The sequence below is a fragment of the Muntiacus reevesi genome, chromosome 1 (assembly GCF_963930625.1).
Source record: "Muntiacus reevesi chromosome 1, mMunRee1.1, whole genome shotgun sequence".
Taxonomy (NCBI): Eukaryota; Metazoa; Chordata; class Mammalia; order Artiodactyla; family Cervidae; genus Muntiacus; species Muntiacus reevesi.
The window spans coordinates 71,797,936-71,823,820 of NC_089249.1; the positions used below are offsets into that span (position 1 = coordinate 71,797,936).

The 25,885-nt window shown below is 42.4% G+C and overlaps 1 protein-coding gene across 1 annotated transcript; it reads right to left on the reverse strand.

Moving 5' to 3' along the window:
• On the reverse strand, positions 1 to 23,353 carry LOC136176798 (T-lymphocyte surface antigen Ly-9-like). The gene is made up of 10 exons (XM_065947432.1): positions 23,230 to 23,353; positions 19,149 to 19,472; positions 12,955 to 13,230; positions 12,112 to 12,450; positions 10,478 to 10,747; positions 9,359 to 9,466; positions 8,323 to 8,376; positions 3,649 to 3,971; positions 3,204 to 3,275; positions 1 to 659 (listed from the first exon to the last, which is right to left on the reverse strand). Exons 1-10 carry the CDS (start codon positions 23,351 to 23,353, stop codon positions 591 to 593), a joined length of 1,959 nt encoding a protein of 652 aa, XP_065803504.1. The 3' UTR covers positions 1 to 590.
• Between the last annotated feature and the right edge of the window lie 2,532 nt (positions 23,354 to 25,885).

The window sequence follows — 25,885 nt, forward strand, 5'->3', positions numbered from 1 at the left end:
CATATGATACACACTGTCCAGGACTTTGTTCTGTCCATCAAATGACGTATCTTAGAGCTCCTTCTTATTAGCACATATTAGTCTCTACTTTCCTTCTTTAAAAAAGTGGCAGGCTTTGCCATTGCATGGGTACACTTTCATGTGTTTAATCAGATTCCTACTAAATGGACCCTTAGGTTATTTCTAGTCTTTTATTTTAAAAAATACTACAGTGGTCATGATTTCATCTAGATCTTTGAGTTCATAAGTGAGATTATCTGTTAGATTTATCTTAGCAGCTGTTTATAGGACCACATGAAGATCCTGGTCCTCTTTGATGACATGACAAGCCTTGGCAGAGTTTTGAGGCATGCATCTGAGCTGAGAGGCTGTACAATACGAGCATAGAAGGAGACAAATGGAGCCCAGAGGCTGTCTGATCTGTTGATGGATTTGGGTAGTCATGAGGTGTGGGAAAAAGAGGAGGCCCAAATCCAGGCATATCTGAGACAATGAAGGAAATTCTGAAGTTCTTCTGTCTGCAGGGACCCAGGCCTTATTAGGTCTAGCAGCCTCTCCAACCTCACTGAGGGAGGTAGCTGCTTTTCTCTTCAGGGGACATTTTCATAGGTAGGTATTTCAGGAGACTCAAGGTCATTCTGTTGTGGTGGTGGCACAACCTGTGAGCCAAAACACACACAAGGATATGGTTAATAAAGCCTGGAAGTTACCAGTTTTCTCAACCTTGTGCTGGGAGGAGAGAGGAAGGTGAGGCCAGGCTATGAATGGTCCATCCTATAGAAGTAAGGTCATATGGATTGGTGTAAGGATGGAGCAATCATTCAAGCTGATGATAAGCATTTATGGAAAATCTCCTAATGGTAAGTGCCATGTGCCAGGCTCCCTGGAAGGGAGATTTAGGACAGTTTTGTGCAACAAGTTGAGGGGGGTCACAAATGACAATAAAAGGCCTTGCTCTCAAGAAGCTACAGTTTGGGATCCCAATCTTCACCCTAGCGAGAGAAATATTTATATAAAGATAATTCAAGTTTTAGAGGTTGAGTTCCATAGTAATAGTCCAAACCATTAGACCTTCATGTTCCAAGGGTTCTGGGAATCCCTTGCTTGTGAGTGTTCAGGAAAGGCTCAAAAGAGCAGGTGAGACATGAGCTGATGCAGAGGGAGGTCTGTTCTTTAGTCGCTAAGTCGTGTCCATTCTTTGGCCACCCCATGGGCTGTAGCCTGCCAGGCTCCTCTGTTCATGAGGTTTTCCAGGCAAGAATACTGGAGAGTGTTGCCATTTCCTCCTCCAGGGAATCTTCCCGACCAAGGGATCATACCTGAGTCTCCTGCATTGTAGATGAATTCTTTATCACTGAGCCGCCTGGGAAGCCCAGAGAGGAGGTTACATACCAGCCATAGCTTGGGAATAGCACAACCTTCTTTGAGATATCATGCAGATACAAGTGTCAGAAAATAATAACTAAAGAAGGCTTGAGGATTTCCTGATCAAGTGGGAAATAGTGGCTTTAGGAAACCCAGAATGAGGATTCCTGAAAATTCTGAGGGTAAAGAATAAATTCTATCTGGAGGTTGGCTCAGGAAATGCATTGATTTTTTCACTTGTACTGTGGGTGAGGGTGGTTTTAGGGATCTTAAGTTCCTGGAGTGGTGTAGGAGTCATTCAGGACTGACCAGACAAAGGGGGTCTCATGACCTGTCTGAAACTCAGAGCAGGGACTGATGTCCATGACTTTAAGATTGACTAATATTGACCCAAACACAAAGGGCCAGGCCCAAACAGCTTTGGGAATGTAGTGAATAATACAGATTTGGCTTCAAGGCCAAAGATAAAGTTCTTAGCTGATTAAACATTAGACCATGCTCTAGAAATCAGGACATGAGGCAGAAGATGGTTGAATCAAACTATACAGTTGCATGAGTGTTTACCAAGCAAATTTTATCAGTCTTTTAAGGTCTAGCTCAATTTATTTTTTCCATGAAGTCGTTCCTATCTACCTCTGTGCAGTGCTATCTACCATTTCCAGTGTATGAAAAACCCTTGGGAATTGCATACATGATATGTAGTCACGTAGAATATTTTCTCTCCCCATCCAGGTTACTAAATCACTCCAACTCTCCTACATCAAAGATAGATAATATAACAAGTCTTAAAAGTCAAGGCTAGTGCCTTAAACATATCTGAATCCCCAGAGCACTCATCCCAGTTCTGGGCAAACAAAAGGTATTGAATAAATATCTACTGTTTGATTCATCAACTATAGAGAAGGAGCATAACTGAAAAACTTGGAGAGCTAAAAAAAAAAAATCTTATTTGAACATTTTACAGGAAGGGAATTCTGGGAGAGACTTGAAAGCGAAAGTATGAATGGGCCCAATGTTTTCAGGAAAGTGAAAGAGGAGAAGACAGCCAGATTCAGATCAAAGTTAATTGTTTAAGAGTTTTCAGGATTAATAAAAAACTCTGTGTTTCCTAACCACTTTCTCTATGTACTTAGGCAAGCTTAATTTCCTCAATCTCAGCTTCTCTGGCTATAATTTGCATGATAGCACACTTCCAAAGGCATTATAAGGATAAGATGAGACTATGTTTGTCAATGTTTTGTAAACTATTAAAGTTTATATAAACTTATTATTAATGGGAATTTCTATGCTTAGTGCTCAGTCACTCAGTTGTGTCTGACTCTTTGTGACCCCAAGGATAGTAGCCCACCAGGCTCCTCTGTCCATGGGATTCTCCAGCCAAGAAGGCTGGAGTGGGTTGCCATTTCCTTCTCCATTTCTATGCTTAAGGGATCTTTTAACACTATAATGAAACCGATATGCTGTAATTAATAGCACATTTTCAAAAAAATCTTGATATTATACTGTTGGTTATATTCCAATTGTTTTGGAAAGCTTCCATTTTGATGGATGAGAGAGAGATTTAGAAACATATATGGACTGTATAGTGTTTGTGTTTACAGACTCTCATTCTCGTCAGTGTTAAGAGCAATCAATATAAGATATTGTTAAATTAATTAGAAATGTTCAGCTTTTGGCTGCATAGATGTAAATCAGGAATAATTCTTTCAATATCTCTATGGACCAAGGAGTGTGTCAGGGGGTGCACAGTGGGTGGAGCTTAAGTTCCTCTGCTTTCAGTTAAAATGGTCTGGGCCTCACTTTATGGACCTCAGGATACATAGAAAATTTGTTCTTACCTTCTGAGGTTTCTGTATAGAGCAGTAGATTGTGGCTGAATTCTCTTTCTTCTGAGGAACTGGAGTCTTTCCCTGTAACAGATCAACACCAGACTGTCCATAATCACCCAAAGAGAGTTTTCCAGAGATTCACTCTCAGTCTTTGAGGTGAAGGAACACCTCACCAGGTTCTGATTTCACATAGAGGGTGGGACTGCCTTAGTGCAGTGGAGACAGCACCTCTGTTTTCCCAGCACCTCTCTTATTTATGGCACAAGATTGGGAGCTGAGGGATGGGTTCCTTTGCTTTGAGGATACCTGAGGTTGGTAAACATGGATAGAATCACAAGTCTCTATCCATGCACTGCTGTGCCTGTCCCCCAGTTTGGAGGGATTAGCCTTCCAGGATATTGGATGGTCCTAGAAGAGAAGGGCGAGGGAAGGTGTACTGGTCAAAAGAGCTCACCTGCAAGTCAAGGAACACTTGTGTGTACACCGTTTCCCCTTCAACCACAAGTGCTGGTGCCATGTTATCTGGAGTGACGAGATCATACTCTGCTTGGCCCTCAGAGTCTGAGTCAAGTCCGGCGTCCTCCCCAGTGACTGAGTCACACACCTGGTCTCTTCCATTGATGGACTGGTGCATCCCCGTCCTCTCCTCATCCTCCTCAGTTGTTCCATTGCTGTCACAGCTGCTGTCGGAGGCATGCCTGGCAGTCTTAGGGAAAGTGTCCAGCTTCTCATACCCTTGGGGAAGCATGGAGTATGGTGTGTTGCCAGCAGTGGGCTCTGGAACACATTGTTCAGATTGGTAAAGGATGTACCAGCACCCCCCTCTCTCTTGCTTCGCTCTGACTCCTACCCCAGATGAGGCCTAGAGAACTGGAGGAGAAGGAAAGTTTTCCTGTCTTCCCTCATGGGGCTCCATTCCCCTCCCCCTTCCTCCTTTCTTTCAAGCGCTCACTTATTCATTCATTTGATAAACATTCTTTGAGTGTGACATGTGATGGACTTAGCAGCTCTCAGTGAGCAGTATTCTGGGGAAACATAAAGGTGAATTAGACCTGGTGTTGAAGGAGTACACTGTCTAGCTGGGAGTCAGATACATACATAAATCAAATTATGTAAGGCCAGCTCTGACAATGTCGTAGGAAAACTATGAGGAAAGCGCATGAGTGAGAGGACATAGTCTCCAGTTCAGAAGCAGAGAAGAGCTTATAAAAGGACTGAATTAAGGTGGGCCTTCACACTGGGACTTCGATGAGTGAAAGTGTATTCTTGGTGGAGAGAACAGCATGATTAAAGGCAGGTATGAAACTTGAGGCACCCTCTCTTTTGGAAAAGGATGATATTTAAAATATTTAGCAACCACGTGGTTTGGCCATAGGACTATCAGAATGGGTGGCTGCTATAAACAACTGGGTGGACCTCTACTGCCTTTGGGGCATATCAGTCAACCCATTTGATCTACATGTAGAATAATAATGGCTTACACTTTTTAGGTACCAACTGTGTGGCAGGCACTGTTCTAAAAACAATGCTTTTCATGAATAAATTCACTCAATCTGCATAAAACCCCATTAAACATAGATAATAACTGTCCTTATTTATGTTTCACAGATGAAAAAACAGAGCACATTAAGGCTGAATATTTGCCCAAGTTGAAGTGGGAGGGCCAGGATTCGAAAGCAGGTAGTCTGACCTCTGATGGTCTTACCTGTTACTCAGTACTGCCCCCTATGAGTTTTACATAGGAAAAAAGTAGAGTAAAGGTGGCCTGGCCCTAAATATTGAGTGATACTTATCTACCTGGGAAACCAGGTAGTACTAGTGTTAAAGAATGTGTCTGCCAGTGCAGGAGACACAAGAGATGCAGGTTCGATCCGGGGGTCAGGAAGATTGCCTGGAGAAGGAAATGGCAAGCCACTCCAGTATTCTTGCCTGGAGAATCCCATGGACAGAGGAAGTCTGGTGAGCTACAGTCCATGGGGCCACAAAGAGTCGGACATGTCTGAGCCTCCATACCCCGACACACAAAGTTATCTCCTATTGAAAGTTTGTTGCTGAACGATAAGACGCCAAGATTCTTGGCCTCCGGAGGAGACGCATTCAATCCGGGATCAGAGACGAGGCTGGATCGCTCAGAGCTTTTGTGTAATAAAGTTTTATTAAAGTATAAAGGAGATAGAGAAAGCTTCTGACATAGGCATCAGAAGGGGGCAAAAGAGTATCCCCTTTGCTAGTATTAGCAATGGAGTTATATACTCTCCAATGAATCCAAAGAATGTCTGGAGGTTGTAAAGATCTCACAAGACCTACTCCCATAATTTACATTTTAAGATAACAGAACTGGCCAGAAGGTTTAATCCAAAAATTGTCCTCAGGCAGGATACATCCTTGTAAAACCAGACCTACTCCCATAATTTGCATTTTAAGGTAACAGAATTAGCCAGAGGGTTTAATCCAAAGACTGTCCTCAGGCAGGGTACATTATGGTTATATAGCTACTCACAATCTGTTAATGAAAAGGAAGGCATGTCATAAAACTTAGAATGGCACCAGATAATTCATCCTGGCCATAAACGATTGACTTGAATCTCGTAGAAGGGCAGATTACCAACAAATAGTTTCATTTACATAGATTAGGGGAACAATAACTGAGTAAGTAGGTTGGGCCATTTGGCAGAACCAACTTGAAGATAGAGTCATAGCTTAAGACAACATTTCCATAAGAAAAAGAAATGTATTGGTTAACTCAAGGTTTGAGAGTAGTTAGCTTCAGGTGAAACCAGGTGTCATGGCAACACAGCATTTTAAGAGAAACCTCCTTTTAAATTTGTATAGAGAAGAAAAAAATAGCACTGGTTTGTTTCCTCCTGCCGCTTAAGAGAGATAAAGATGTCTGGCACTTGCAGCCTCTTTCCTCCGTTTGGAGACCCCTGGTCTTCCTGCCTGTTATCCTCTCACTATTGAGTGCATACTGTGGACTCCCTGCTGTCCCTTGCAGTCCTCACAGCAACGCTAAGAGGTTGGTGCCCTCATTTTGCAAAGTAAGGAAACTAAGGTTTAGAGACTGAAATGCCCAAGATCACTAAAAAGGAGGAGAGCTAAGATTGAAACACAGTATTATCTGAACTCAGGCTTTTTACACCTGGGAATTCCCTGGTGGTCCAGTGGTTAAGGATCCGTCTTCCAACTGGGGGATGCAGGTTGGATCTCTGGTCGGTAAACTAAGATCCCACAGGCCGCAGGGCAACTAAGCCTGTACACCGCAGCTCCTGAGCCCATGCTCCTCAACTAGAGAGCCTGCCTACCACAAACCACAGAGCCCACATGTTCTGGAGCCCATGTCATAGCTAGAGAGAAGCCTGTGTGCCACAACAAAGATCCAGCGTCTGCAACTAAGACCTAATGCAGCCAAAAATAAATTCATAAATAAATATTAAAGAATTTATATACATGACCACTAGGTTATCTTGCCTTTTGAGTAACAGACAAAGACCACAAGGAGCCATTGATGGTTATACAACAGTCACAATTGAGCTTTCCAAAGTGGCATCAGAAGAGCTAAAAAGGAGAAAATCTGGAGACGGAATGGCTAGTTAGGAAACTATTATAATATTTTAGAGAAGAAATTACAGGCATGGGAATGTCTATTAATAAAGACTTATTAAGGTATATCTGTAGAATGGAATAAATGGGAGTCAGTCTTAATCTACAATTAGATTTAAAAAAGCAGACTCAGAAAAATGTGATAGATTACTCTCACATATGTGATCAAAGGACAAAATATACAGCTTGTAAATGCATGAAAATGCTCTCAAAGGATGTAAACATACATATATTTTAACAATAGAGGTCTTTTCAGGGAAATACCTGGTCATTGGGATTTAGGAGGGGATTATTTTTAATTTTTACCATGTGAATATTTGACTTTTAAATTAAAAAAAAAAATCTATTCAATAAAACAAAAAATTGGTGACAGCATGAACTCAGGCAGTGGCAGAGTCTTTAGAGAAAAGGAAGTTGAAGAGACAATGGAGAAGTGAAAGAAGCAGGACTTGGGCACTGAGGAGAGGCGCTGGGGGGGTGGTGAAGGAGGGGCATGGATGCCAGCGGTGTCCCCAGTACTTTCTCTCTCTTCCTTTTGTGCCCAGGATGCCTAGGAAGGAGAGTTCAGGCTAGTGGAGACCCTGCCAGCTCTCAGGAGGAAGCTGGTGGGAATCTCCAAAGTCCAGATTTATTTCCATTTCTTGCCCCTTTTTTCTTGGTTACATTTTCCTATCAGAAAAGGCTACACTGAGCCCCTGGCTCCCCCCAGCAGGCCCTCCTCCTATTCTACCTCCTTGGGGCATCCCCTCCATGAGAAGTGACACAGGGATTTTTAAAAGAAGGGTTTGACTGAGTGGTCAGGGTTTGGGGATTCCTTAGAACTGCAGAGCTCCAGAGTTCAAGGTGGCAATTTAGAACACTGAGATTCCGGAGTGGGAGAGTAGGGTGAAGTCATCTCAGCTTTCCATCCCAAAGCTCAGCAGAACAGCTCCACTTTTACAAGCATTGTGCTTTTGGGGTGTTGCATAATATTTTGTTTGAAGAAAGCATTCCTTAGCTTTATCAAAAATCAGAAAACCACTGCCTCAGTAATACTCTTGGGTAATCGGTAACTAGAAAGACTTATGTTTTAATTTTGCTTCTGTCACAGATTTACTATTGCATCTGGTCTTTGTTTCTCCATTCTTGGAATAGAGCCAATAGCTTCATCCTCATCATGGGGCACACTGCAGTAATGACAGTCAGTGCCTGAGGAATCCTAGATATCCCAGAGGACAGACTACTTCTCCTAGCTCTGGTTACCATCTTTCAGGAGTCCAGCCTCCTTGTGTCTTTTGTTCTCCAAATCACCTTCCTTTAACACGTAGCTTCTCAAACTTTAACAGTCTTGTGACTCATCTACAGATCTTGTTAAAATACAGATTCATGTTCAGAATTATAGAGTGGTGCCCAAGATTTGCAATTCTAACAAGCTCTTGGAGATACTCATGTTGTTGGTCACATATGCAGATCACACTCTGAGTAGCCATGTTCTGGAGCTTCCATGTGGCCTGGGACCCCATAGCCTGTGTCATTGGTGACACATTACCTGGTCTGTCAACTGACGTCTCAGCTTGACTGGAACTGAAAGCTGCAGTTGAACCTGGAAAACCAAGTTAGAGAAGGAGTGTCAATCGGGCTGTGAAAGGAGAGAGTCTCTGATTTTGTGAGAGTCAGAGGAGAGGGAGAGAGATTTCTGAAGATGTAGACAGGGAAAAGGCTTTTGGGAGGAGGGTGAACCCTGATGTGAGTACAAGCCCACAGGAAGGGATGGCCAGAGTCTAGGGTCATTTTCAGCTGAGGAGAATGCTCTGGGGCCTCCTGCCATCTCTCTGGAAGGGAGAGCTATGATCCCTCTGTGGTTGCCACTTATCAGTTTGGTTTGCTGACTCACAGTAATTCTTCCAGGGACCCTGTGTTCTAACCAATCTGTTCTTCCTGGAAACTACTCCATCTCCCTGTAGTATTCCAGAAAGAGCTGCCAATCACAAAAGTTCATCCTATTGGCCACAGTGATTAGCCCAAGAAACAGTCACATGACTTAAGTGGAGCCAATCAGGTTTCTAAGGTTCTTCAAATTGGAGTTGGTCGGGAAACATCTTTCTCTCCTTCCTGGTGTCTGAACTACCAGTACATGTGAGCCTGGAGTACAAGCTGCTCTGTTTTGGTACATTCTACCCACCCTGCCCTTCAGTTGGCTGAAGAAAGAGAGCTAAGCTGGCTCAAAGGGAAAAATAGGGATGAAAGATGGAGCGCTCTAGTGACTTTTGAGGCTCTGGTGACGTTTGTCTCTAGGCCAGCTCTTCCCTTCCTTCCCCAAAGACTGACCATTTAAGCCCTCAGATAACAACTCACTCCCCTTGTGCTTCATGTCACCTTTTTTTTTTTGTCTAAGCTAGCTTGAATTGGGTTTCAATTATTTGCAACTAAAGAGTCCCCACTGACACCCCTCACTGATCACTCTGAGAAGAAATGAGGTTTGAGAGAGAAGGGGTAGAAGGGGGTTATAAGAGGACAAGGACATCTCCAAAGGTCCCAAGGAAATGGCCTAGTGCTGGCAGATGTCATTGATGTCAGAAACTCACATCTTCTTTTTTGCTTCCAAAAGCACCAGCCAGAGATCCCAAAGCCCAGAAGGATGAAAAGAACCACCAGGGAGAGCCCAATCCAAAACTCTGTGCTTCTCTCAGGTCCTGTGAAGAGGAAATGGGGGATATTAGTATAAGTAATAAGAAGAGAGTTAGGGCAAACTGGACAGAACAGAATGGCCATCCTATCTGCCTCTTAAAATCCCACACTATTGCAGAATATATTCCTATTCATTCATTCATTCTACAACTGTTTATTGAGCAGTCATCCTCTAAGCAAGAAATTATAGCAGTAAGGCAGGTACCACCCCTGGATAGAGAGGTTTATGGCTTGTCCAGTGTCACAGAGAACCTGAGCTGAGATTTGAATGCAGGCTGCCAGACTCTAAAACACCCTTATCCATCATATCACTGCCCTTCTCTAAAAGAGGCATAAGGAGAATTCTAGGTAGTGAGCCCAGATTCTGGGTGACCTTCGTTTTTTTCCCCTCTACTTCTTGCTAGGGAAGAGCAGAGCATAGAATGCAGAATCTCAATCCTGCTTTTGCTGTGTGATCTTGGTTAGTATGACTGAGGAAATAAACTATTTAATTTAAATTAATTAAAATTAAAATTTAAAAACAGTTACTCAATTCCTAATTGAAAAACTGTTAAGTACATTTTGAACAAGTTAGACATAAATATATTTTTTCAATTGCAAATTTTATGAAATCTGAATACAGATCAAGTACTTCCCATGAGAAGGGAAGTACTTCATTGTGATGTGCCATAAGGGTAAAGCACATCCTGGATTTCAAAGGCTTCATACGAACTGAAATGCAAATTATGTCATGAATAATTCTTTGTATTGATTACATGTTGAAGGATGATATTTTGGATATGTTGGGTAAAATAAAATATATGATTAAAATTAATTTTACCTTTGTTTTTGCCTTTTCTATATGACTTAAAAATTTAAATTACCTATGTGACTTCTGTTATATTCCTATTGGCAAGTGCTGCTCTAAAGACTCTCACTCTGCTTGCTGCACTTCATAAAGAACTGCTCGGAAGGAAAACTCTTAGGTCCAAGGACCCAAGGCTCTGAGGTCTGGCTAAACAGAGATGGGGAGCAACCTGGACAGAGGTCCCTAGAAAGAAACTGCCGGGAGCTGTTGCTGACAGGGTTGCTGGCCGTGCAGGTGAAGTTGGGGTGTTTTTCTCCACTTCTCCAGGAGATGCTGAGGTGAGCTCCCCCTTGGGAAATTACAGCTCCTTTAGGCAGAGGAGTCCATCCATATGTCACATTGTGTCCACTGTCCTCCACTGAGCATGTCAGGCTGATCTTGCAGATGCCGTCCTTTATGAGCCCAAGGCTCCTCGTGACTTTTGGCTTCTTCAGCCTCTCTGTGTGAGGAGAAAGGCAGACCAGATTTGGAGTCAGGCCCGCCCACTGGGCAAGGACCAATCAAAATATATTCATTAAGTTGTGCATTGACACTGCCTTAGGGCTGGGAAGTTTCACCTGGCCTTTCCTTTGGTTGCTATGAAATCTCAGCTTATCACTTGATGATCAGATATGTGAAGTGAAGTGAAGTTCCTCAGTCGTGTCTGACTCTTTGTGACCCCATGGACTACCAGGCTCCTCCGTCCATGGGATTCTCCAGGCAAGAATAATGGAGTGGGTTGCCATTTCCTTCTCCAGGGAATCTTCCCGACCCAGGGATTGAACCCAGGTCTCCCACATTGTAGGCAGGCACTTTAACCTCTGAGCCACCAGGGAAGCCCATGTATAGAAGAGTTAATGAAAGGTGAAAAGACATACTATAAAAGACATCATTCTATATGATATACTGTGAAGAACAAGCAAACCAATCAGCACAGATAAGCACAATGCTTCTACCTGCCCTGAGACCCTCCAAGGCTTACATTCTGAGGTCCCATCATCTAATTTGTTTGCTTACATGAGATAAGAAATATAGAAAGAAGAGCAGAGCACTGTCGCAGAGTTAGTACTTAATAAATACTAGCACTTTTAAAAGCAACATATGGCTGGCACAGTTTGTTCCCAGTTTCTTATTCCTTTTACTTGATTTTTTTCCTGGTTCTTTGATATTTGAGTAACAGTAGGCAACAATAGCTGTGAACTAGCTGACTTACATATTTTAACAGGATCATGGATTGTGACTACTTTCCCAAGTACTGAGACACCAACACGCCCAGGCAGGAAATAGGTTGACCATGTCTGAATGGTACAGGTGAAGGAGCTAGCAAATATAAATTATACAAACTGTCCAGCCAAGCTCCAGTGAAGCCCAAGGTGGAGGAGGGAGACTGAGTTCTGTCCTTCACACTTAGGGAAGCTGAGTACCCTTCCAAGCTCTTGGAGCTCACAGGATATTAAAGACTTTCTCCACAGTCTTCTGTGATTATACCCCAGCCAGTTTTGCCTTTATACAAAATTGCAGTGTTCTTTAAACATACATGTTGTAGAGTTCCTGGTCCCACCCATAAATCAATGCAGGAGGACAGGGCAGGTACCGAAAGTTGCTTGGTTGAGGCTTAACTGGAAGCCTAGAAGGGGGCCCTGAGCAGGGAGATTTTGCCCATCTGCTGGTTGTATTGTCCTCCTGTGAACTGACTGGTGTGAACTGAGTAGTTGTCTTAGTGGTCTAAGGCATTTTGTAGGAGGAGGGAGGTGGGATAGGCAGCAAAGAGAGAAATCTTTCAGGAAAGGAATCTAATGATGGGTGCTCAACTCAGACACTCACGGTAGATGCGCAGATTGATGTGCTTCACGCTGGCAATTCTGGCATTTGAGCACAGGTAGGCATGGTAGAGGCCAGCGTGCTCCATCCTCAGCTGGATAATCCTTAGAGAGTAGTCTTGGCTTGAGACCCACACTGTGTTCTGATCCGGATTCTTGAACTCAATGAGTTGATTGGCTATTCCTTCTTCTCTCCACTCTTTGCTGATAATAGATGTGTTAAACATCCAGACAACATTGTCTATGTGCTGACTGTCCAGGAGTGCCAGGGATAGGGTGATGGACTCCCCCAGGACCCCTAGCACCGTCTCCCCCATTGATCCTCCTCGAGAGGCTCCTAGATCTGTGGTCAGAGGTGAGATATTGCAATTTCAGCCACTGGTCCTGACCCCTTGACCCTCAGCCTACCTGAAGGGACTGAAGTCCCTGAGACCCTCCTGCCCAGGATCCCTCCTCCCCTTTTCTGATGAGGCATCCCTGCTGCTTTCCCATGGCCACTTGTCATGCACAAATAAGCATCTGGCTCTGTCTAGTGCATACCCAGGCCTCTCCTGCCTCTCTGCTGCTTTGAGGACATCCGAGGAGACACTCCCTACCCCAGCAAAGAGCAATCTAGATTTCTGCATCCATACATTCTTTCCTTCTCTCTGCAGACTCTTAGGGTTTCACAGTGCCCTGGGAGTGCCTAAGTCCCCTGTCAGTCTCTCTTAGCCTCTTGAGGGTAGAGAAAAAGGAATCTGCAAGTCTGTTCTCTAACCTCACTATTTCATCTGTGTCCTGCCAGAATCCTGGGGTTTAGACTCTATAGCTGCTTAGACTGTTTCTGGGCCTTATTGAAGCCAGTTACCTGTGCAGAACTGCGAGACATGGACAGGGTAGGAGCTGCTCTGGCTGACCGGGTTCTTGGCTGTGCAGGTGTATGGTAGGTCTGCGTCACAGGGCAACCAGGAGATGATGAGAGTAGGGTCCCCCCAGGATTCAGAAGCACGAGGATCCCTCGAAGTCCATTTGTACTGAACATCTCCCCCTGCCCCCTCTGCAGAGCATACCAGGGTGATGGTACAGGAGGCATTCTCAGACACGTTCACAGACTGTATGGTGACTTGGGGCTCCTGCAGCTGTTCTGCAAGGACAATGGCAATGAAAAGACTACTCTGACTGCTTCCCCAGCAGGAAAGGGCTAAGGAAAAAAGATGGGGATGGTAGCGGAGCAGAGGGCGGAAGGGAGAGACCAGCATTGTCTGTTCCTGTGTGAAGTTTTTCTTTCTTTTTTACTTAGTTTCCCACAAAGGTTGACTGTCTTTCCTCTGTGCTTACCTAGTACCCTCTACAGGTGTTATCATTGTGACTCAACATGACAACAGTCTTAATTCTCTCTCTCCCCCACCAGTCTGTGAATTTCTTAAAGACAGAGCCAGTATCCATACCTAAACATCCAGCACCTGCCTGACCCTTGAAAGGCACTCATGAATCTTTGGTAAATGTTAATAAATAAATGAATTGAGCTAGCCTCAGACTCTAGGGAGTTGGAAGCTCTGCCTCTATAATTTGAGTTGCCCTTGCCTTTTGGTCTAAATTTGGAACCCATGTTGCTTTCAGACTTTCTTCCTGGTCTTCTCCTTCCCTTTTGTTCCATTTCCTCTGTTCACAGTGTGTGTGTGCATGTGTGTGTGTGTGTGTGTGTGCAAGTTCATTTTCTTTTTATGGAATAGGCAATATATAAAATTGAAACTGCAAAGATACAAAAGGTATACATACACACACACACACACACACACACACAAAGAAACAAGCTCTCTTGCCCCTAACCACCTAATTTTTCTCCTTAGGAATTATTGTTCCTGGAGGGAATTAGTGTTATGAATTTCTTGTTGATCTTTTCAGAGATATTTTACTTATAGACATATGTATGATAGCATATTATACATATAGTCCTGAAGCTTTTAAAAATTTTAATAATATATTTTGGAAATGGTTGTATATTAGTATATATTAAGTTGGTTCTTTCTGTTTCTCCTAACTGCGTAGAATTCCATGTCCTTAATATACACAGAACTCCCTACAAATCAGTCAAAAATGTCAAACGATATGATAGAAAAATTAAGCCATAGGCTTAGCTTAATTTTGTGTCCCTCCCTCACCCCAAATACATATGTTGAAGTCTTAACCCCCAGTACCTCAGAGTGCGGTTGAATATAGCACTGTATTTGGAAACAAAGGTAATTAATTTAAAATCAGGTCATTAGGATGGCCCCTAGTCCAACATGACTGATGTCCTTTAAAAAAAAAAGTTGCAGGATATAAAATAAACACACAGAAATCCCTTGCATTCCTATACACTAACAATGAGAAAACAGCGAAATTAAGGAAACAATTCCATTCACCGTTGCAACGAAAAGAATAAAATACTTAGGAATACATCTACCTAAAGAAACAAAAGACCTATATATAAAAAACTATAAAACACTGATGAAAGAAATAAAAAAGGACACAAATAGATGGAGAAATATACCATGTTCATGGATCAGAAGAATCAATATAGTGAAAATGAGTATACTACCCAAAGCAATCTATAAATTTAATGCAATCCCTATCAACCTTCCAACAGTATTCTTCACAGAACTAGAACAAATAGTTTCACAATTTGTATGGAAATACAAAACACCTCGAATAGCTAAAGCAATCTTGAGAAAGAAGAATGGAACTGGAGGAATCAACCTGCTTGACTTCAGTCTCTACTACAAAGCCACAGTCATCAAGACAGTATGGTACTGGCACAAAGACAGAATTATAGCTCAATGGAACAAAATAGAAAGCCCAGAGATAAATCCATGCACCTATGGACACCTTATCTTTGACAAAGGAGGCAAAAATATACAATGGAAAAAAGACAATCTCTTTAACCAGTGGTGCTGGGAAAACTGGTCAACCATTTGTAAAAGAATGAAACTAGAACACTTTCTAACACTATACACAAAAATAAATTCAAAATGGATTAAAGATCTAAATGTAAGACCAGAAACCATAAAACACCTAGAGGAAAACATAGGCAAAACATTCTCTGATATAAATCACAGCAGGATCCTCTATGACTCACCTCCCAGAATAATGGAAATAAAAGTAAAAATAAACAAATGAGACTTAATTAAACTTAAATGCATTTGCACAACAAAGGAAACGATAAGCAAGGTTTAAAGACAGCCTTCAGAATGGGAGAACATAATAGCAAACAAAGTAACTGACAAAGAATTAATCTAAAAAATATACAAGCAGCTCCTGCAGCTCAATTCCAGAAAAAAAAAAAATGACCCAATCAAAAAATGGGCCAAAGATTTAAACAGACATTTCCCCAAAGAAGACATACAGATGGCTAACAAACACATGAAAAGATGCTCAACATCACTCATTATCAGTGAAATGCAAATCAAAACCACAATGAGGTACTATTACACACCAGTCAGGATGGCTGTTATCCAAAAGTCTACAAGCAATAAATGCTGGAGAGGGTGTGGAGAAAAGGGAACCCTCTTACACTGTTGGTGAGAATGCAAACTAGTACAGCCGCTATGGAGAACAGTGTGGAGATTCCTTTTAAAACTGGAAATAGAACTGCCATATGACCCAGCAATCCCACTGCTGGACATACACACTGAGGAAACCAGAAGTGAAAGAGACCCATGTACCTCAATGTTCATCAAAGCACTGTTTATAATAACCAGGACATGGAAGCAACCTAGATGTCCATCAGCAGATGAATGGATAAGAAAAGTGTTTTACATATACATAATAGAATATTACTCAGCTATTAAAAAGAATGCATTTGAATCAGTTCTAATGAGGTGGATGAAACTGGAGCCTATTATGTAGAGTGAAGTAAGTCAGAAAGAAAAACACCAATACAGTATACTAATGCATATATATGGAATTTAGAAAGATGGTAATGATGACCCTATATGCGAGACAGCAAAAGAGACACAGATGTAAAGAACAGTCTTTTGGACTCTTTGGGAGAAGGCGAGGGTGGGATGATTTGAGAGGGTAGCTTTAAAATGTGTATATTATCATATGTGAAGTGGACCACCAGTCCAGGTTCGATGCATGAGACAGGGCGTTCAGGGCTGGTGCACTGGGACGACCCTGGGAGATGCGATTGGGAGGGAGGTGGGAGGGGGTTCTGGATGGGGAACACATATGTGCCTGTGGCTGATTCATGTCGATGTTTGGCAAAAGCCACTACAATGTTGTAAAGAAATCAGCCTCCAATTTAAATAAATAAATAAATTAAAATTAAAAAAACAAAAAAAGGAGACTGAGATAAAAACAACATAGAGACAACCATCTGTGGACATAGGGAAAGAAGGTGGCCGTATATAAGCCAAAGAAAGAGACCTCAGAAGAAACCAAACCTGCTGACATCTTAATCAGCCTTCTGAGTTGTGAAAAAAATAAATCTTTCTTGTTTAAGTCATTCAGTCTGTGCTGTTTTGTTATGACAGCCCTAGCAAACCAATACAGACTTTTGCACCACACCTGGGGTGCTACTGTGGCAAATTCCCAAAAATGTTGAGTGACTTTGGGACTGGTTAATGGATAGAAGCTGGAAGAGTTTTAAGATGCATGTGAGAAAAAGCCTAGATTGTCTTCAAGAGACCATTTACAAAAATAGGGATGTTAAAGGGGATTCTGGTAAGAGCTTAAAAGGAAAGAAGACAGCTGTAGAGAAAGCGTCTATTATCTCAGAGATAGACATATATTATCATCAACATAACATTGGTAGAAATATTAACATTAACGATGTTCCTGGTAAGGTATTAGTTGAAAATGAAGAACATGTTATTGGAGGAAAAGTGATACTTATTACAAAGCAGCAAAGAACTTAGACAAATTGTGTTCTACTTTTGAACGTTTAAGTGATGAACTTATTGTTCAGTTAAGGAGATCGCCAAGCAAAGCGCTGAGGGCACTATTTGTTTTCTCCTTTTGTGCTGTGCTTAGTCGCTCAGTTGAGTCTGATTCTTTGCGATCCCATGAACCATAGGCTGCCAGGCTCCTCGGTTTGTGGAATTCTTCAGGCAAGAATACTGGAGTGGGTTGCCATGCCCTCCTCCAGGGGATCTTCCCAACCCAGGGATTGAACCCAGGTCTCCTGCATTGCAGGTGGATTCTTTACCAACTGAGCTACCCGGGAAGCCTGTTTTCTCCTTTTGCTCATAGTAAAATGTCAGAAAGGAAAGATAAATTGAGGAAGGAACTGTTAAGCAAGAAGAAACCAGAATTTGAAGATTTGGAAAAGTCTCAGCCTATCTATATTGTGAAAAAAAAAAAAAATGAGAACTTGTGTCTGGAGAAAACACTGAGAGTATGGATAGACAATGGTGTGATTCATGGATCCAATCAACTATCTAAGTAGAAATTCTGCCAGCTTGGATTAAACAGACACAGATGGCACTAAATGAAAGAAGGCTATCAGATTGGAGGGATTTTCAAGAATGAGCCAGTAGAGATATCCCCCTGAGATCATCCCTTATCCTTCAGGAAAAGGGAAGAATGGCCCCATGGGAAGTTCAGAGGTTAATGGGTCTGCCACTGGCATCACGAGCCTAAAGGATGTAGGCCCAGGGAGTGTTTGTGGGGGTGGTTCTTGAACCTTAAAAAGATGTGGTACTCAGTCATAAAAAAAAGAAAAAGAATTCCATTTATAGCAACATGGATGGGCCTAGAGATTGTCATACTGAGTGAAGTAAGTCAAACAGGGAAAGACATCATATGATATTGCTTATACTTGGAATCTTAAAAATGAACTTATCTGTAAAACAGAAATAGAGTAACAGATGTAAGAAATAAACTTCTGGTTACCAGAGAGGGTGAAGGATAAATTGGGAGATTGGTATTTACATATACACAGTGCTACATATAAAATAGATTGACTAATAGGGACCTACTGTATAGTCCCTGTGTATGGAACAGGGACTCTACTCAATATTCTGTAATGGCCTATATGGGAAAAGAATCTAAGAAAGAGTGGATATACATACATGTATAACAGATTTATTATGCTGTACATCTCAAACTAACACTACATTGTAAATCAACTATATCCCAATAAAATTTTTTTAAAAATCTAATGGAATTTGCCTTAATAGGATTAGACTTGCTTGGGACCTGTGACCCCTTTCTTCTTTCCAATTTCTCCCTTTTGGAATGTAAATGTCTATTGTGTCCCTGTGCCAACATGAAAGCAGGTAACTTGTCTGGTTCTACAGGTCCATAACTGGAGAGGAATTTTGCCTCAAATCTCACTTACATATGATTTAGATGATATCTAGAAAAGATTTTGAATTTGATGATGGAATGAGATAAGACTTTGTGGGCTGTTGAGATGAGGTGAATGTATTTTGTGACAAAGACAAGAGTTTGGGGGGACCAGAGATCACAGTGCTATTTTTATTCTTATTCAGTGGGCTGAATAAAAATTCCTGTGTTGAAGTCTTAAGCCCTAGTACCTCAGAATGTGGCTGTATTTGGAGACAGAGCCTTTAAAGAGATAATTAAGTTAAAGTGGAGTTGTAATGTGGGCCTTAATCCAGTGTGAATGGTGTCCTTGTAAACAGAGGAGACTAAGACACAGACAATGCAGACAGAGGGAGCACCATGTGAGGACACATTAAAATGCTGGCCATCTGCAAGCCAAGGAGTGAGGCTCAGAAGAAATCAAGCTTGCGACACCTTGATCTTGGACTTCAAGCCTCCAGACTTGTGAGAAAATGAATTTCAGTTGTTTAAATGACCCAGTCTCTGATATTTTGTTATGGCAACTCTAACAATCTAATACAGATGGATAAAGGATATTAACAGAGAGAGAATCCAAATGGCTCTTAACCATATTTTAGTTGTTTTTCACTCTTGATATCTGTACTTATGAAATTGGGTGAAAATGGCCAACATCATTGCTTTATTCATCTTAGATAAATCCTTGCAGAGGAAAAAAGACTACTTTTAAAAATAAAATCTCAAAGCTCACATGTGCTCTCTGGAACTTACCATAGATATATAAGATGAATCTCTCATTGATGTCTTCAGATCCCTTTTGGTTTATCCGGGCTTTGTATGAACCAGCATCTTTCAGAGTCAGCTTGTTAATAGACAAAGAGTTGTTTTCTGGGATGTCTATTCGCCCTTGGTAGCTTTTGTCTAACAACAAAATCTCTCCACTTGGCAATGCTAAAGCAATAGTGTCTTTGGGACCACTCCAGGTGATGCGCTCAACTTCTGCATCCACTGAAATGTTCAGGGAGAGAATCACTGAACCCCCTAGAATGCCTTTCACCACTGTTGAGGCTGAGTCCTTTTCAGAGACTCCTTGCCCTGCAGAGACAAAAGAGGGACTTGGAGAAGCAGCTGGGATCCTCTAGCCAGCATTCATTCGTTTGTTTATTCATGCATGCATGCATGCAGTCATTCATTCATTCTAAAAACACATGTTGATAATAAATGCTAGATGTTGAGAAATGAGATGATATTTTGGCTGTCCTCCCTCTAGGTCCACTGCTTAGCAAAGTTATTCTCTCTCATGACATTCTCTCTCATGAATGTAGCTACAATAATCAATACAGAAGACTTTATAGGCTTCTATTCCACAAGGAAATGAGAATGGTGACTTTGGATGAATTTCTGAATTTCCCTGAGAATCGGTTTACTCATCTATAAGCTAGAAATGGCCCACCTGTACCACCTTCCTCCAGAAATGTGTTAGAGATGAAATAAAATCAGGTTGCTATAAATCATAAAGGACTAATAAAGTAAAAAAACAGCACCTTAAAAAAAACAAGATGTATTGATGGACGACTAAACCGGTGGATAGATGAATAGGTGTGTGATATAGTAAGAAAAGTAAAACCCCAATGGGAGAACTGAGATGGGAGGTATCTGAGTGTTCACTGAAAAATTCTTGCAAGTTTTCTGTATGTTTGAGAATTTTCATAATAAAATATTGGGAACAAAAAAAGCATCTTTCACTTCTACTATCACCTTACATTTTCCTCAGTGTTCAGGGAATCTCAGCTTAACTTTTATTTGGCCAGGAAAATCTGGTCTATCCTTAGGAAAAAGGCTTGGGGTTGGGTAGCATTGATTAAGCACCTGATTTCCTCATCTCAGGAAAAACTCAGATCACTGATAACTGTTGTTTCCAGGGCTTCCAGAGGCCTGACATTTGGTTACAGCAGCTTATTTCCTTGGAGAGGCCTTGTGAGTTCTGCTGAGTGACTCCAGCCTGGATTCCCAGATTCCAGGCTTCTAAGACTCTCAAGAGTGCTCTGTAAACTCTAGCCTAAATCGGATGGGTTCAGGACTCAGATTATTCCCACAAGAATTTTGGGTGGAAAAATATGTAGAGAATGTTGGAGACAGAGGAGAGGCCAAAGAATAGCTGGGAGGGATGGGAAAAGTTTGAAGTGTGTTCTTAAAGTCTAAAGGTCACAGGAGACACAGATGCAGGGTGGAGACTGGTGCAGGCCAGGGGAGTGGTCTCTGCCCAGACCCCCTTCATCTGAGCACTTGGACCTTCTGGAGAGGCTGCCAGGGAAGACATAGGACTAGACACCCAGGATGTGAGAGGGTCTGTTCAGGTAGACTCTGGGACAGATTCAGAAGATAGAAGTTCAGCTGATGTGATGGTGGTTTGAGGTTGCCTAAAAGAGAGCTCTTGTCATCCAGAAGAGCCTGCTTATGATTGCTATGTGTGTATTAGGCACTTTGTAGAAATCATTCATTTGAATTCTCAAAATTAATCTCATAAGTAGCCCTTTTTTTCTGATAAGGAACTGAAATTTAGAGGGTTTAAGACACTTGCCTGAGATTACAGGGTTGATCAGTGGCAGAACCCAGATTTTGGGTAGATGATACCCTGGGGTATAAAGGCTGGGAGCACTGACGACCCCATCCTGGGAGCCCAGAAGGTGGTAGGTCTTGGCTGGGGACATATGAATGTGTCTTGACCTTGTATCTCCTCACAACAATGGTAAACAAAACTCACACATGTCAGTGGGAGGAGCACGATGTGGTTCCTACAGGTCAGATCCTATTGCAGCAAGCAGTGCTACGTAGGTCCCATACAGGAGTTGCAGGTATCATCCATTTTATCTTGAACTACATCGTTTGACAAATTATTAAACGGAGGGTTTAAAGATTGTGATAACTGAATTTGACTTGGCCATTCTTTAATATTTTCTGAATAATGTACTTAAAACAGTGATTATTATAATAACAAACATAGCTTCCACCAACTGTATGCCAAGCATTTACACATACATCCTTAATCTATAAAACAGTCTTGCATAGTACATCTTATTGTTTGTATTCTACACTTAAGAAGTAGAGACTCACACACCTGATAAATGATGGAACAAGAACTTAATTTCAAATATTCCTGACATTAAAGCTAGGGGCAGGGGGTTGGACTTGTTCACCCTACTGCCTCCTAAGTTCCTGAAAGCACTCCTTGGAAACGTGGAAACATCAAGAAAACTGCCTTCTAGACCAAAACAGTGAGGCTTGAGGTCACCCTGACTGGTGGTATCACAGAAGGAGATATCTCTTTACACTGAACTGTTTGAAATTCATTTTTTTGACCATCTTTTTTGACCATGTGGCTAATTCCAGGTTTATCCAACACAACAAGGAAGCACCCCAAGAGTTAAGTGTGAATATAAATAGCCTTGCTGCTACCTGTGTTCTTATGGTAAACAAAGATGAAATAGAAAGTGAAGAGAGGTTAGACTGAAATCCAGCCTGAGGTCTGGGGTCCCTCTACCCCTATACATGCATCTGAGAGTTTTCTAGAGTTCTGCTCACTGCTCAGCCTCTAACTTCATCCTTACTACTGTGAGGTCCCTAGTGCTCCTGCATTATCCTCTCAAATCCCTGATGAGGAATCAGAATTCCAGAGGGACAGTAACTGCCACTGTGTCAGTGGTTGAGACCCTTCCTGGGTACTGGTGTCAGCTCTGCCCATTGGAGAGAGATGGCTCAGGCCATGCTCCTGAGAAAAGTTCCCAGAAACTAGCAGAAATTGGGCCTTCATGGGGAGGTAGAATGTTGGGGAGAAAAGATATTCAGATAGAAGCCAACTAGCTGAGGGCCACCAGACCATCTCCAGATCCCCAGTGAAGCTTCCAAACATGTGATAAACAAGGCAGAATATAAAAAGAAGCTCCAGCAGTACTATCTGGTGAAGGCAACAGCAACCCACTCTAGTACTCTTGCCTGGAGAATCCCACGGGTAGAGGAGCCTGGTAGGCTGCAGTCCGTGGGATCCTTAAGAGTCAGGCACGACTGAGCAACTTCACTTTCACTTTTCACTTTCATGCATTGGCAACCCACTCCAGTATTCTTGCCCGGAGAATTCCAGGGACAGAGGAGTCTAGTGGGCTGCCATCTATGGGGTCGCACAGAGTTGGACATGACTGAAGCGACTTAGCAGCAGCAGCAGCAGCAGCAGCAGCAGTCCTATCCTTCCCTTGGAAACTGGTAGGTGGTTTGTTATCAGGACAAGTTTCTTGTATCCCTCTGTAGGTCTTACCCACATTGCATAGGGAACAAACTCATCATGCAGCATTTCTTATTCTGAAAATGTAAGGGCAAAAAGAATAGAGTCTGAACCTGGGGTTATTTGAGTCTGGGCTAGAAATTCACCTACTCATGGTGTGTAACTATGTATACTCACACACACACACACACACACACACACACACACACAGCTCACAGTAAGGTGGAACCTGCAGAAAAATTACCAAAAGGAGATTGTTTCCTGCTTTTATCAACTAGTGCTGTGTACCATGCTCAATTGCTCAGTCATGTCCAAATCTTTGTGACCCCAGGAACTGTAGTCCACCAGGTTCCTCTGTCCACGGAGTTTTTCAGGCAAGAATACTGGAGTGGGATGCCATTTCCTCCTCTAGGAGATCGTCCAGCCCTGGGATGGAACCCACAGCTCCTGTGGCTCCTGCATTGGCAGGCAGATTCTTTACCACTGCGCCACCTGGGAAGCCCTTACATAACTAGAGTCCCCAGCAAAAATGTGACCAGCCTCACGGGAATACCAGTGACCACAATGTGGACTTACCCATGAGCAAGAAGAGGAGAAGGGTCCATAGACAGGGAGAGAGTACGTGTGGTTGACTCTTCGGTGGTTTATTGGAGAAAGGTTGCAGAACCCAGTCATCTGTGTGTCTCCTTGGGCTCGCCATGATGATCTACTTTCAGATTACAGGCTGAAGGGGGAAGCACTTACCACAGCTTCCGCAGCTGTGTGTGTGTGTGTGTCCCAGCGAGGGCTGTTTATATTGAGCACCACAGATTCGTATATGCTCAGGCTGGGGTAGAGCTCCCCAGTCTATTATTAACCTTCACAGTACTTGCAAACCTATAACGGGCATAACTTGCTTCAGTCTCAGGAGACTTACGTTCTAAACTTGGCTCTGAAGATGCCCCTTACAGATCTCTACCTCCTGGTAGAGATAACTAGTACATGCCCTGGTGTAATCAACTCTTCTTGAGTATGAGATGGATTTAGTGACCTGCTTCTAGTGAGTAGAATGTGGCAGAAGGGATGGGATGTGCCTTCCATTTTGGGCTGACTCTCTCTACCCTCCCTTCACACCCCCATCCTTCCCTGACCTCATGCTAGGAGATAAGTATTATGTTGTAAGGATGGCCTCCAGCCAGCAAGGAACTAATGTCAATAGTTGATGAGATCTTGAGGCCTTCCAAGAGCCTTGGAGGTGAAATTGGAAGTGAATCCTCCCCTGGGAGGGCCTTGAAATGACTGTAGTCCTGGCTGACACCTTGACTGTAGCTTAGTGAGGGACTGTGAGCCAGAGGTGCCCAGCTAAGCTGTGTCTAGATTCTTGATCCATAGAAATGGTGAGATAATAAATGTCTAAAATAAATAAATAAATAAATGTTTACTGTTTTAAGCTGCCAAGTTTCATAATTGGTTACCTAGCAGTGGATAAATAATACAATGATCCAACAAATTCCCTACTTTGCTTAAGCCAGTTTGCGTTGAATTCCTGGCAGTGCAACTGAATGATTTAACTAATCTGGAAAAAGCACCAGGGAAACTTCACTGAGGATGGCTATTGTTAGTGACAGTTGTATAATCGAGTTGAGAAGGTAGGTTGTCTGTCCAGTTGCTCAGTTGTGTCTGACTCTTTGTGACCCCATGGACAGCAGCACCCTAGGCCTCCCTGTCCATCACCAACTCCCAGAGCTTGCTCAAACTCATGTCCATCGAGTTGGTGATGCCATCCAACTATCTCATCCTTTGTTGTCCCCTTCTCCTGCCTTCAATCTTTCCCAGCATCAGGGTCTTTTCCAATGCTGTCAGTGATGTCAGTTCTCCACATCAGGTGGCCAGAGTATTGGAGCTTCAGCTTCAGCGTCAGTTCTTCCAATGAACATTCAGGACTGATTTCCTTTAGGATTGACTGGTTTGATCTCCTTGCAGTCCAAAGGACTCTCAAGAGTCTTCTCCAACACCAGAGTTTCAAAACATCAATTATTCGGTGCTCACCTTTCTTTATGGTAAAACTCTCACATTCATCCATGACTACTGGAAAAACCATAGGTTTGACTAGACGAATCTTTGTTCACAAAGTAATGTATCTACTTTTTAATATGCTTTCTATGTTGTTCATAGCTTTACTTCCAAGGTGCTAGCATATTTTAATTTCATGGTTGCAGTCACCATCTGCAGTGCTTTTGGAGCCCAAGAAAATAAATTCTGTCACTGTTTCCTTTATTTCCCCATCTATTTGCCATGAAGTGATGGGACCAGATGGCATGATCTTAGTTTTTTGAAGGTTGAGTTTTAAGTCAGCTTTTTCACCCTCCTCTTTCACTTTCATCAGGAGGCTTTTTAGTTCCTTTTTGCTTTCTGCCATAAAGGTGGTGACATCTGCATATCTGAGATTATTGATATTTCTTCTGACAATCTTGATTCCAGCTTGTGCTTCATCCAGTCCAACATTTCTCTTGATGGACTCTGCAAGATGGACTTACATAAGTTAAATAAGCAGCGTGACAGTATACAGCCTTGACATACTCCTTTCCCGATTTGGAACCAGTCTGTTTTCCCATGTCCAGTTCTAACTGTTGCTTCTTGACCTGCATCCCGATTTCTCAGGAGGCAGGTCAGGTGGTCTGGTATTCCCATCTCTTTAAGAACTTTCCACAGTTTGTTGTGATCCACACAGTCAAAGGCTTTGTCTTAGTCAATAAAGAAGAAGTAGATTTTTTTCTGGAGCTCTCTTGCTTTTTTTTTTTTTTTAAGATTCAACGGATGTTGATATTCAATGGATGTTGACAATACGATCTCTGGTTCCTCTGCCTTTTCTAAATCCAACTTGGAATATCTGGAATTTCTCAGTTCATGTACTGTTGAAGCCTTGCTTGGAGAATTTTGAGCATTACTTTGCTAGCATGTGAGATGAGTGCAATTGTGTGGTACTTTGAACATTCTTTGGCATTGCCCTTCTTTGGGATTGGAATGAAAACTGACCTTTTCCAGTCTCTGTGGCCACTGCTGAGATTTCCAAATTTGCTGGCATATTGAGTATAGCACTTTATAGCATCATCTTTTAGGATTTGAAAGAGCTCAACTGGAATTCCATCACCTCCACTATCTTTGTTTGTAGTGATGCTTCCTAAAGCCCAGCTGACTTTGTGTTCCAGGATGTCTGGCTATCAGTGAGTGATCACACCATCATAGTTATCTG